Source organism: Parasteatoda tepidariorum, chromosome 1, assembly GCF_043381705.1.
Source record: "Parasteatoda tepidariorum isolate YZ-2023 chromosome 1, CAS_Ptep_4.0, whole genome shotgun sequence".
Classification (NCBI taxonomy): domain Eukaryota; kingdom Metazoa; phylum Arthropoda; class Arachnida; order Araneae; family Theridiidae; genus Parasteatoda; species Parasteatoda tepidariorum.
In genome coordinates this window covers 35,422,169-35,434,347 of record NC_092204.1, presented here as the reverse complement: position 1 = coordinate 35,434,347, position 12,179 = coordinate 35,422,169, and the positions used below count along the sequence as shown (strand labels likewise).

The window sequence follows — 12,179 nt, the reverse complement described above, 5'->3', positions numbered from 1 at the left end:
GTAATAATTACGTGATCACCCCCCTCTATCAGTACAAATTTATTTAATTATAGGCGTACATATTTTTTCAAAAAAAAAAATTACAATAGACTTTATATAGATTTAAAAATTCGGTATAAAACTGAATTATGTTATGTGAAAACATTTATTTTTTTTTTAAAAAAAGACTGTGAATATGTAAATAATAGAAACTTTAAAGCACTACACTACATTTTATTTGTTTAAATTTAAGCTTTTTCACAGTAATTACTAGAAATTATTTAAATAATTATAATTTTTAGTTTCCTATATTTTATTCAGTTCCTTCATCAGGAGTTGGCTCTTGACTCCGCCTTCATCATGTGGTATGCGACGATGATATTTCGCTCTTTTTGAGGATGTGAACAATCTTGAACAAGGTTGCTATTTGGCGATTGTATGACAAAAATGCTTATTTCGCAATCTTTATGTGTATTTTTTTAACATTAAATATTTCATAAATTTGATATTTCTCTCTTTTGGGTGAATAGTTTGTCCTTTTTGAGATATTTTGCTGCAATATATTTAATTAGCTAGAATAACGAAAGGTATAATACCAGATGAATTAGCGAGGTAAGTGACTGAAAAATAATTAACTGTTTGCGTTTGACGCACATTAAGAATTGTCTCAATTTCACGTGCGGAGACGTTATTCCTCTTACTCCTTGCACTGAAATGAACTCTTCGTCAGAGGAGGTGGAGCCAAGTGCCAACTCTTGGTGAAGGAACTATAGTTGGCATATTCTACGAGCGTTCTGGAGGAAATCCCAACCCTTGAAGATATCTAAAATGCACATCGTTTATAGCTAAATAAACCAATTTAAAAAAAAAAAGAGTCATTCTAAAACTGAGATAAATAGATAAGCTTTATTAAAAAACAAATTAATATATAATATGTATGCATAGATGTACGTTTATATATATATGTATTTATGTATATATATATATATGTATATATATATATATATACAGATATTTTAAACTTTAATGCAAATGTCCACCAGAATTAAAATTCATACATTGAAAAACTAAGAAACTTAATATTTACCCTGTGGTTGCGCTTCGTAGTACCCTACAAATAAGTAGTTTAGATAAATTATAATAGTCAAAAGTAGGAAAATGAGTTCCTCATATATTCTGAATAAATACTCTAATAAGACTTCAAATAATACTTCTTTTATCTTAAAATTTTAAAATAAAAGACGCAAACTATCAAGTGTATTTCGTTAGCATTTTATCTTTTATCTAAAATCCTGCTATTTCCCACACGAAGTTATTTTATTTAAAAAAAATTAGAATACAATTAATGTATTACTATTTTTATCTGTATTTCTTGGATCTCATTTTAAGTCTCTTGGGCATTGGTTAGAGCTGCTAACATGCAATCATTTAGAAAGCAAGATAAAAGTCTTTAAGTCTGAATTACAGCAAAATCCACTATTAAACTTGTAACAAATGGTCATTACGAATGGTCATTAATCTATTTTTTTTACTTCTGATTTTCGTAAAATATTTCAAAGAGGAAAATACTTAAAGCATTTGAAATATTATGTGAAAACTACATTTCAGAAAATAAGATTTTTCTTTAAATAAAAAGATCCGAACTTCAGCATATCTAATAGTTGGCAACATTTTCACAACATTTTAAATGCATAGAAGATTTCCATATATCAATTGTTTAGTTAAATTTGGGTACTTGAAACTAATCACATGGTTGTGACTAACCACGTGGCTGTGCCTAACCATAGTTGTGCCTAACCACGTTTGTTCACATTACAATTCTTAGGCTAGGATTTTTTAACAATCTGAAAAAAATTATTGTATCCGATTTAATTGAATACCTGTACGTGACGTCATGCGAGAGTCATCGAACCTAATGGCCTGATCCTCTTGCGACGTCGAGTTCAAGTTCACACGTGTATATCATGTAGGATGCAAAATTCTTGAACTGTGTACTGTTTAATTTTATTTTAAAAAAAACATTAGTTTGCTTAATTTTTTTGCAAGCTATACTTTTCAGCCTGGTTTATAAAAAAATAATCATGAGGGGAATGTGTAATGGGCAATCTCATCGCGATATCTGTAATCAAATAAAAAGGCTCAGGTAATCAGACAAAATAATTATTACTTTGTTTGAATGAAAGCGTCAAACTTTAATTAAATCCAAAGCACACTTTCTCATATCGTTAAGAAATCATTTAGGTAGGTAGGAATTTTATTACGTCGCTCTGGAACTGCTCAATGGGCTATTCGCGACGATCTGGGATACTTCCCTGATAATAATCCAAAGGAATTTAATACAGCGACCCAGGCCTATGGGACCATACGCCAAATGTAAGATGTCTCATCGCCTTGACAGAACCTAGCCCAGTCCGAAGACCAAGAAATACGCAGACAACGGGCAAGATGATAATAATCCTAAGACAATACTCACTCCTCCAATCCTCACAATTTCCATAATCGGCAGAAGGGATTGCTCCTTCGCCTTAATAGCCCAACGACCTTCGTGCGAGTGACCTAGTACTTTAACGTAGAACAGTTAAACGGGGACCGATACCGCACACCCTCGGTCCCTACGTAGGCTGATCAAAGTGCTCTCTACCCGCCTACTGACCACAGCAAGTGACGCAGTGTTTTACTGGAAACAATGTCGTCACGGTAAGACCACTGCGGGATAACTTACTTCGTCTGACATTCATTTCTTTGAATGTAAACTTAAACACTATTGCTACCATATACCGTACGATTGCATATAAGACACTTACCGCCATTTCCATTTGGGTAAAATGTTTCTAAAAAACAATTAAAAAGGGTAGAAAAATAGAGCACACATAGAATATCTGAACTATATAGGTTACCAGAAGTTTAAACTTTTTTAAATATATATTCATAAAATATAGGTGTAAAGGAATAATAATGAATAATAAATATATATTGAATAAGTGTTAATAATTTTATGAAGATTCTAAAATGTTTTGTTATTATTTCCAAAAAAAATTACATGTAATGTTTATGAAAGTAAACCATTTTTTCATCATATATCTGATTAGCGTTTATTTCATTTCAAAATTAATATTAGAATGCCTCCTTGCAAATAATATTACATTAAAAAAATTTTCGGCATGAAATAATATTTTATTTCGACTGTTTATACATCAAATTAATCAAGAAAAAGAATAGAATACAATACTATAATAGAATAAAAATTCTTGCAGAAACTAAACTTATTAATATATGATTTTTAGTTTTTCAAGCACATTCAATCAGAATAATATAAGTATTCTTCAAAAATATATTTTGTGCAGTTTTTAAGTCAAAAACTGTACATTTTTTTCATTGTTTATTTAATTTCTTTTTTACATATTTTTTTATTTTTTACAGAAGAATTATAAAGATTTATATGACAAAGAATAATGTCAAAAAAACATACATATGGAAAAAATAAAATTTCTCTCTTAACTGCTATCTATAATTTTAAGTTACCTCGAAAAAGAATTTTCTACCTGTCCTTGAAATTGTATTTTTTGAAGTTCCGAACTATTTCTTAGATATTGTAAATTTCTGTCATATTTTAAGATTACATTAGTAATAATACACAGCTAGGACTACAGTAGGGGGGGTCAAAAAACATTTGGAAAATAGGGCACAGTCCTTAACAGTTTAAAAAAATGTATATATACTTACGATCGTAACGAAAAACTAAATTCAAAATTTTTTGCCTATTACATATTAACAATATTAGTAGTAATAAAGTAAATATGATAATAAAAAGGTTAGTGATATTAAAAATAATAATATTGAAAATAATAATATTAATATTGAATAACTATGGCATTAAATAAAAGTTATTATTATATTATCAATAATATGACAGTTAAAAAAAATCAATGGGGACTTATAAATCATTTTATTTTTTAAACTAATGGATTTCTTTATAAGCATTGAAATGCTAAAATTAGAAATATATTGATATTTATAAAACATTTCTAGCTAATTTTACAATGAGGTGCAGGTGCAGTTGGGGGGAAAAATCCTGAAAAACGAAAACTTGTACTTAAACTCGAAGAATATACTTTAAAATCATTAAAAAGTAAATTTTTAAATTAAAATAGTATTATCGATTGAAAATTTTCTTCAGTTTGTATAGATGATTAAGAAAAATTTTATAACTTTCAAAAATAAGTTCTTGCTATTACTTAATCAACTATATAAATAGGTCAACAAACAAATAATAAAGTTTTTCAACAATTCCTTAGGGAAAAAAATTTGTTACCTTGTGGTAGAAACGGGTTGAAACCTAAAAATAAGATTAGAACCACTTCATATTAATTATATTTTATTCTATTTCTATATAATTAAACTAATTTATACCATTTTTATAAAAAAATGCAAACTAATTTTTAAAAAAATTAAGGACAGTGATACCTGGAGGAAAAGGATTAAAGCCTAATGAAAAAAATATTATAAATATTGTTATATTTTTTTATATTATAATTTCGGTAAGAAATGCAAGTTTATTTTCAAAACTTTTTACCTGGAGGAAACGGATTAAAATGTCCTGAAAATAAGATTAAACATCGTTATATATTTCCTACTTTCAAAGAAATCTTAATAAAGTAGCTAATAATATTTATTAACCTTTTTTTTATTTTTAAGTGCTTCATGTAAAAAAAACGTACCGCGTATTAAAATATATTTTTTCTTTTTGCACTATTTAAGTTTAATCATATAGAAAGCAAATACAAGCAAGATTATTCTTGCATTTGATTATAGCACAGAGAATATGTTTGAAACTTAACTTTTCTTCAAACAAATTGAATATCTAAACAATTTTGCTAACTCGAACATAGTTAAATTAAATAACTGCTTGAATAACTCCCTTTAGATTTCAGCTTTATTTTGCTGTTCATATACCCATCTGTTATTTGACATTGACATTTTACCATCTGTTATTTTAATTATTTTTCTTTAAAAAATTACTTTATTTTTTCATTTTACTGCCGGTGTTGTACAGCTGCTACCCGATTCTCAGTAAATGACTGTCACTTCTCAACTTTGGAGCCTACTTTTGAACCCAACCCGAAGGACAAAGAAACTTTCTAGATCAAGCATTGGAAAAACTAGCCTTCGGGGAAGAGTATGTGAGGGAACCATCCCGCACTTGCCTTAATTGGAGAGAAAAATCACGATAATTTCACTGTTGCACGGGAATGCCAACCCATAATCCACCTAGCACTGAGGATGCTGTATGTCAGAACTGTAGTCAGTGCAAGTTGAGAGCAGGATTTCATATCATCATTCATATATTCATTCAACGAGCCACCGCTGGGATTCGAACCTGGGCAACCTCATTGGGTAGCAAACGTCATATCTATTGAGACGCAGTAACTCAATATAACTTATGTAAAATTCTTCATCTTTTCTCTTAAAAGGAAGTAAACTGCTATCTCATTTGAAGAATCATAATATAATTTATAATGGAAAAACTGCCTTTCATCTAACATAACCTAACATCATCCTGATTTCAACAGCAATAACAGCTGACAACATCTGAAGAAATATTTAAAATTATTATTATTATTACTATTATTTGGATTACGCAAAAATATAATTAAACCCAGTGTCAATGTCTCATTATCTAGTTTTACATCATGCTTCTTCATATAATCATACTCATTTATGAAAACATTTTACGACTCATATTTTGTTCAATTGAGTCTCTACTCAATATTTTTCATATTTAATGAAGTTTCCCGTGCCAATGTTTACCTTATGTGCACCTTATGCATGCATTAAACTTAATGATCAATATCTAGACACATTATATTTAAGATAAATGTTCTACCAAATAAAATCTACATTCAAGTATACATAAGCACCAGTTAATATCTCTATTTTTATTGAAAGATTATAATTGATTTAGATTTATATGAAGACATGCTCCCCCATAATAAATAATAACTCTTACGGCTACCATACTTCTTTTTACTCATGATTATAATTGAGTTATTAGTATTGAAAAAGTTTAAATAACGCTGTACTATTATTAAAAATTTGTTAAATTATTTTACTTTGTGGCACTCATGCTAATTTTTGAAAATTTTGCACTGACATTTTATTTTTAGTTTAATCATCATAGTTTAAACATTTTCAAAGAAAGTTTGAATATTGCTATGATTTCCATAATGCTCATTATAAGTTTTTGTGCAACTTATATAGCTTCTTAGCAACTGAAATGGAAATAAAATAGTTTTTAACATCATTTTTAATTTTTATTATTTTTATTTTTATCATCAATTCAATTGTTTGAAGTTTTGGTCTTTGCATAAAAAAATAAAAACAGAATACAAAAAAAAATAAAAAAACAGAATTCACATTTGAGAAATATTTTCAAAATTAGAACTTTTTTTAAATAAATGTTTATACGATCCAAAATTGAAAATAAAATAACCATAGGAATCGAGCATTGACTCAAAAACTTATGAAAATAGTTTTATAGTCAGCATGTATTGTGTCTCACGATCGGATGGAAATCAATAAAAAAATATATTTCTTACCAAAAAATTGAGGTATGGCTAAAAACATATGAAATTAAATATTATGCAATGTAAGTAGTTTCATGATAACAATAAAGTAGAGATTTAAATGACAAAATCAAAAAAAAAATTATTTTTTTTTAATTAAAAGTGCCGGGGTAGTCTGGTTAGTAGGGCATTGGGCCAATATCCAAGAGGTCGTGAGCTAATATCCACGGGCTCATTTCCTAGAAGTCAATCCCTCTGGCCTAAGATTCTCCGTGTAGTAAATGGTGACTGGTGCACGTTAAATCTGTCGGGTCAGAAAGTCCTCCCATAACAAATTATAGCTCTGGAAGAACTGAAGTGGAGATTGATCGTATGTGGCCGAGTGTCTGACACATTCTCGGCCGTAGATAGCATGACTAAAAAACAGGAAACGCTCTCTCTACCCAAATATGATTGGTTTCATCAAGCAGGCTTGCTGATATAGGGAAGTGACAACGACAACAATAAGATTAAGAGGGTCCACTCAAAGGCCTCCGGGATTTTTCAATAATTGGACACTTTAAAAAAAGTTAATTTTGTATATAAAACATATAATTAATATAATTTTATTTAGGAACATCTTGCTATTATGTTAATCGTAAAAATTAAACGGTTACTTTTATTTGGAAAAAAATCAACTTCACTAAGAAAGCAATTAGACGTTAGAATTAAGGAAGTGTGACACACGATTTTTATCTCAATTTTTATCTCAATATCTATATTTTTGAAAAAAAATTTATATAAATGCTGTGACTTATTCCTTTAATTTTGTGTATCCATTTTTTGCTACGTTTGACTTCAGGTCAAGTACGAGCTTATGAAATAATGATCACGACCCATATATGCTTCGACCACAAACGATAAATAATCATTATTTAAAACAAAAAAAAGTGAATTTCGAAGGAAAAAAAACTCTCGTTAAGTTTATAATTTAAAATGAGCCTTTCAACACTTTAGTTTCATTAAATACATAAGATTAAGCCTGCGAACCCTAATTAATTTTTAAAATCTTTATAAAATTTTGACATAAATTCTAAAAATTTAAATGTTCTGAGTTATGATTAAAACACCTTGTATCATATTTTATTTTTATTTCCATTTTTTAAGGTTTGAATCTCATACGTAAAAAATTTATAACAGTTGCTTTCAACTTACGAATTGGAAATACTCCAACTGTAAAATATAAAAATTAGGTTTGATTACAAGAGAGTCAATTAAAACATTTTTATTATTATTTCCAGAAAAAAAAATATATCATTTTTATTAGGTAATGATCACAATCTATGACATAAGCTGTCACTGTTTCATTGTTTTTAAAAAATATTACCTCCCAAGATGCTACATGCTAGAATAAGCTGATATAATGACATTGCTCCTAACTGAAAACGCAGCTATCCAATGCAGCTTCCACTTAAACACTAAAATAGGGATATTATTTTCGAGACATCAATAAATACACACCTAAAAATTTCTGAGGGTGTAATTGCTTCATTTTATGTACGACCGCTGCATTTGCTTTAGTGATAGCATCTTTAATTTACTTCTCTTTATTGTGAAAGAATAATAGCAGTGAATGATATGTGTGAATGATGCATATTTTCTAATTGTTTTTATTTCATCTCCTCCAGAATTGAAATGAAAATATATGTTCAGAAATATATTTACGGTAGTTTATTAGCTATATGTGAAATACATTTTTAGGTAAATGTAAACATTTCAAGTTTTTAAAACGCTTTAATGCTTTAGAACATATGAAGGTTTCAAAATTTTGTAATTTTACCACTCTAGTATAATTTGAGATATCGCAAAAATTTTCAGCAGGATAATCTCTATTGTATTTAGTAAACACTTGTAAACTTCCTTTTGGTCGCTTAGTTCTTTTTATTTCTTTATTAACTGTAATCTAACTTCATCAAACATTATTTATGTTTCACTAGAACTTCAGAAAAGGCTACTGAAGATGGTTAGGAAACATCCCAGAGGATAATTCCATGGCAAGTTATCACAAGTTTGATCCTCTGCAGAGATCCACTGTGGTAGCTGAATGACCTGCACTTGAAGTCGACGGCTTTACGGTAGAACAGTTTAGCGAGGACCGATAACATGCACCCTCGGTCCATTCACAATTTGATAAAATCAGTTACCCCTCCCGGCTAACTGACCGCAGTCAGTGATGCTTTATTTCGGTGATGTACTGAGAACAGTGTTTTATACTATATGAGTTACGACTATATGATGTCACTGTGGGACTTAAAAATATAAAAAGGCGTATTTGTAAATATACAAATGCCTGAACATTGCTAAAAATCAGTAACTTATTAATTGTTGCGCTTAAGGAATTCTTCAGTATCCTGAAATGAAAGCGTGAATGTACCAAGTTCGAATATCTTTTCAAAATTAATGTTATCTATCTACTTTTATTTATTTAAATATTATTACGCATACATATATAGGCTTGTGTACTCATTACAAAGTTCGGCTTAAGTACTTGCCAACTCAAAGTACTAATAGGAGAAGATAGAGAAAGAAACCACAAAAATATATCCTGGGATACAATGGGATTCGAACCCGCTACTTCATCACTACAGTAGATGCATCTAATTTCTGTCATCTGTTCTTTAAAACTTGAGTATTTTCTCTTGATATTCAACTTGAAAGCTTATAAACAGTGCTTTGTGTGATGTTGCTAGTCCTCAATTATTAGTAAAGCTGAATCAAGTTCATGCCACCAGCAACTCTGAGCATATCAAGCGGATCCACGCAGAGGTCTCCTCTGAAAAGACCAAGGCAGTCGATGATATGTTCAGGTGTGGTCAGTCAGGCACTTCATTTAGAACATGTAGGTGTAACATTTACTCTGTATAAATGTATGGCAATAATAACTATAACTTTAAAACAAGATTTCCCGGTTAACTATTGCCAGATGGAAAAGCTTCCAAACGAATGGTTAAAATATCGTAAACTTTGGTTAAATTGCCAGTAGAGTTTAGCCAAATTTGTTTTTTTTTACGAGAAATGTTTTTACCATGCAAGTATTTCAATTGTGATAGAGTTATTTTCCCTCGTGCAATGCTAGTGATTATATCAAATTTTTAATGTTCAATTCCCAATTATTTAACGATGCACAGAAAAAACACATTTATTATACATTGTAAAAAAAATCGGACCAAATTGCGGTATAATGTACCGTCCTCATCCATTAAATCCATTCAGCACTACAATTTAATTTTATATTGAAATACTATATTGTAATAATGTTTACTGTAGTTATTATTTAAGTAGAGTGATTCAGTGATTTTATGAGAGTTATTACTTTAAAAATTTCAGCATGTCAAAATTTGTTTTCTGTAACATGTTCCTGTAAAAATGAGATTTTACGATAAAAAGTACCATTTTGCAGTAATTTAATCCAGAACTTCTTTACTGTGTACTTAACATGCTTCAATAACATATTTCTGTTATATTATTATTATAGAATTTTGTAGAACTCTAAATATTAGGATTGACTTTACACAGTATTGATTAAATATATTTTTTATACTGTTCTTATTTTATATTTATTAAGAAAATTCGTTTAAAGGATTGTGCCAGATTGTGATAAACCTAAACCAACATTATTCAATACAATATCAACATAGCTAGTAATTTTAACTAAATCTCAAGTTGTAAAAGCAGTATCATAAACGCTAGTTTTGAAATAAAGTTAAAGATATAGTCTAAACAAATACACGAACGATCCACTCTAAACGCATTATTTCTTCTCAAATGCTATCACAAACAGGAAAAGAGTCAAAATATTAAAATACTTTGACCATTATTGTATATAATGGACTAAAAAAAAAAGATATCAACCTGAACAACTTTTGTTCGAATACTCAATTATTTACAGAGCTTTAAACTTTTTTGTACAAGATTATAATTTTAATTTATCCAAAGATGCAAAAAAGAAAACAACTATAGTTTTTTATTAGTAAATTTAAGAAGGATTGAAATTTTGAATTGTAAGGTATACAAGTTTTACATCATTTTAAACTATAATTTTGAAAAAAGAAATACTAAATTTGGTTAAGAATTTAGGAAAATACAACATTAAAATATCACATTATTGAAATTGTGTAACTCAGAAACTATTCAACCAATTTCACTGTATGTATTTTGTATATTATCGTTTTAAGAAATTAATGTTACGTAGTTTTTAGCAAATGAAAATATTCGCTTTTAAGATTCTATAATTTTTTGGACTCTTATTTTACTATTTGTTTTTAAACCTTCGGAATTGAAGCTAAATACTCAGGAAATGAAATTTAAGTTAAGGACACAAACATTAGACAGATCTCCAGCTGAAACTATCAATACCACATTTTTCATATTGCGCATACCCTCATAGTTTGATGGTAAAATATTTAAAATGTTCATTTATTCAGAGAAAGTACGTTATTGTTTTGTCTTTAACGTAAGTAATATTTAGAACTAATTTTTTAGAATGTATGAGATTACGCTTTCAAACCACTTATTTTTCCACTTGCACTTTTGTAGTGAAAATCCAGTCATTAGTACAAAGGTTATTTAAGCTGATCTAGTTTTCTTATCATGTTTTCAATTATTTATTACATCATACGTCACTATTCTATTTTTAAACTGAAGTTAAATTTATTTAACCTTTGTGAATTCATTTGTTTTATTTTATTTTTATTTACTGCAAATTTTAAAAAAAATCTACTATTTTCTTGAAAAAATACTGCAGTTTTTACTAAATCATCAATACAATTAGTAACTAAATATAAAAGCTTAAGAATGTTTTCATTAATCTTTCACCTTTCAAATCTAAAGTAAAGTAAAATTCCTTTTACTTATAAATAATTGGTAAAATCAGGGCTATAAATCTTTTTTAACACACTATAAGATCTAAATATTGATTTATATTTTTGTTTAACTGTTTAATCTTCACTCATTAAATAAAAACAATACTTTAAATAATTTTTTCCCTCACTTCTCATAAATAACTATATTAAAATTTCCGAAATTAAAATTAAAAGAAATCGTTCAAAGTGGAAATTCTGAGTTAGTATGAGACAAAGTAATTAAAATTGATTAATTCGTCAAAAAGGAACAGTGAGTTTGTACTTTCCTTTTAAATTCAAACTGAAACTTTGTAAAATTCATTTCATTGTTACAAATGTTTTGCCATTCTGTTAATATTCTCATTATCGAAATATAACAAACACATTCCGTAATTTGATAGACACAATTTGGATTCATAAAATAATAAACTAGAAAAAAATAATTGTCACCCGTAAGTATAAGAAAAAGCGTTTTTTTTATTATTAATATTTAGATTTGTGAATCTTAATTTTTTTATTTAAATTAGTAAAAAGCAAAGCATCCTAAATCTAAAAGTTGTTTGTATTGGCAATTAAACTATTTTTTCTCTTAAATATAGTGAAAGGCAAATTTGGATTAATATTAATTTTTACAGGTTAGATTTTTTTCTTCAAAATTTTGACTTGCTTATTAACCTGGTTGACAATATTCCCAAAGGGTGCTTATCTTTCTTCCTCTCTAGAGGCATAACACCTTAAGAGGTTTCTCAAATTAACT

At 28.2% G+C, this 12,179-nt stretch overlaps 1 protein-coding gene across 2 annotated transcripts in view; it reads right to left on the bottom strand.

Annotated features, from left to right (window-relative positions):
* LOC107444698 (uncharacterized) overlaps nt 1-8,030 on the bottom strand; it is a 16,906-nt gene extending 8,876 nt beyond the window's left edge. For both annotated transcript variants that reach the window (XM_071178679.1, XM_071178681.1), the window contains exons 1-9: nt 7,909-8,030; nt 7,737-7,754; nt 6,576-6,593; nt 4,553-4,576; nt 4,444-4,464; nt 4,292-4,315; nt 3,703-3,717; nt 2,784-2,810; nt 1,067-1,090 (exon numbers count right to left, since the gene is read on the bottom strand). In XM_071178679.1, the coding sequence (XP_071034780.1) occupies nt 1,067-1,090; nt 2,784-2,810; nt 3,703-3,717; nt 4,292-4,315; nt 4,444-4,464; nt 4,553-4,576; nt 6,576-6,593; nt 7,737-7,754; nt 7,909-7,951 (214 nt within the window). In that variant the 5' untranslated portion in view covers nt 7,952-8,030. The remainder of the gene's footprint in view (nt 1-1,066; nt 1,091-2,783; nt 2,811-3,702; nt 3,718-4,291; nt 4,316-4,443; nt 4,465-4,552; nt 4,577-6,575; nt 6,594-7,736; nt 7,755-7,908) is intronic.
* Nucleotides 8,031-12,179: the final 4,149 nt, after the last annotated feature.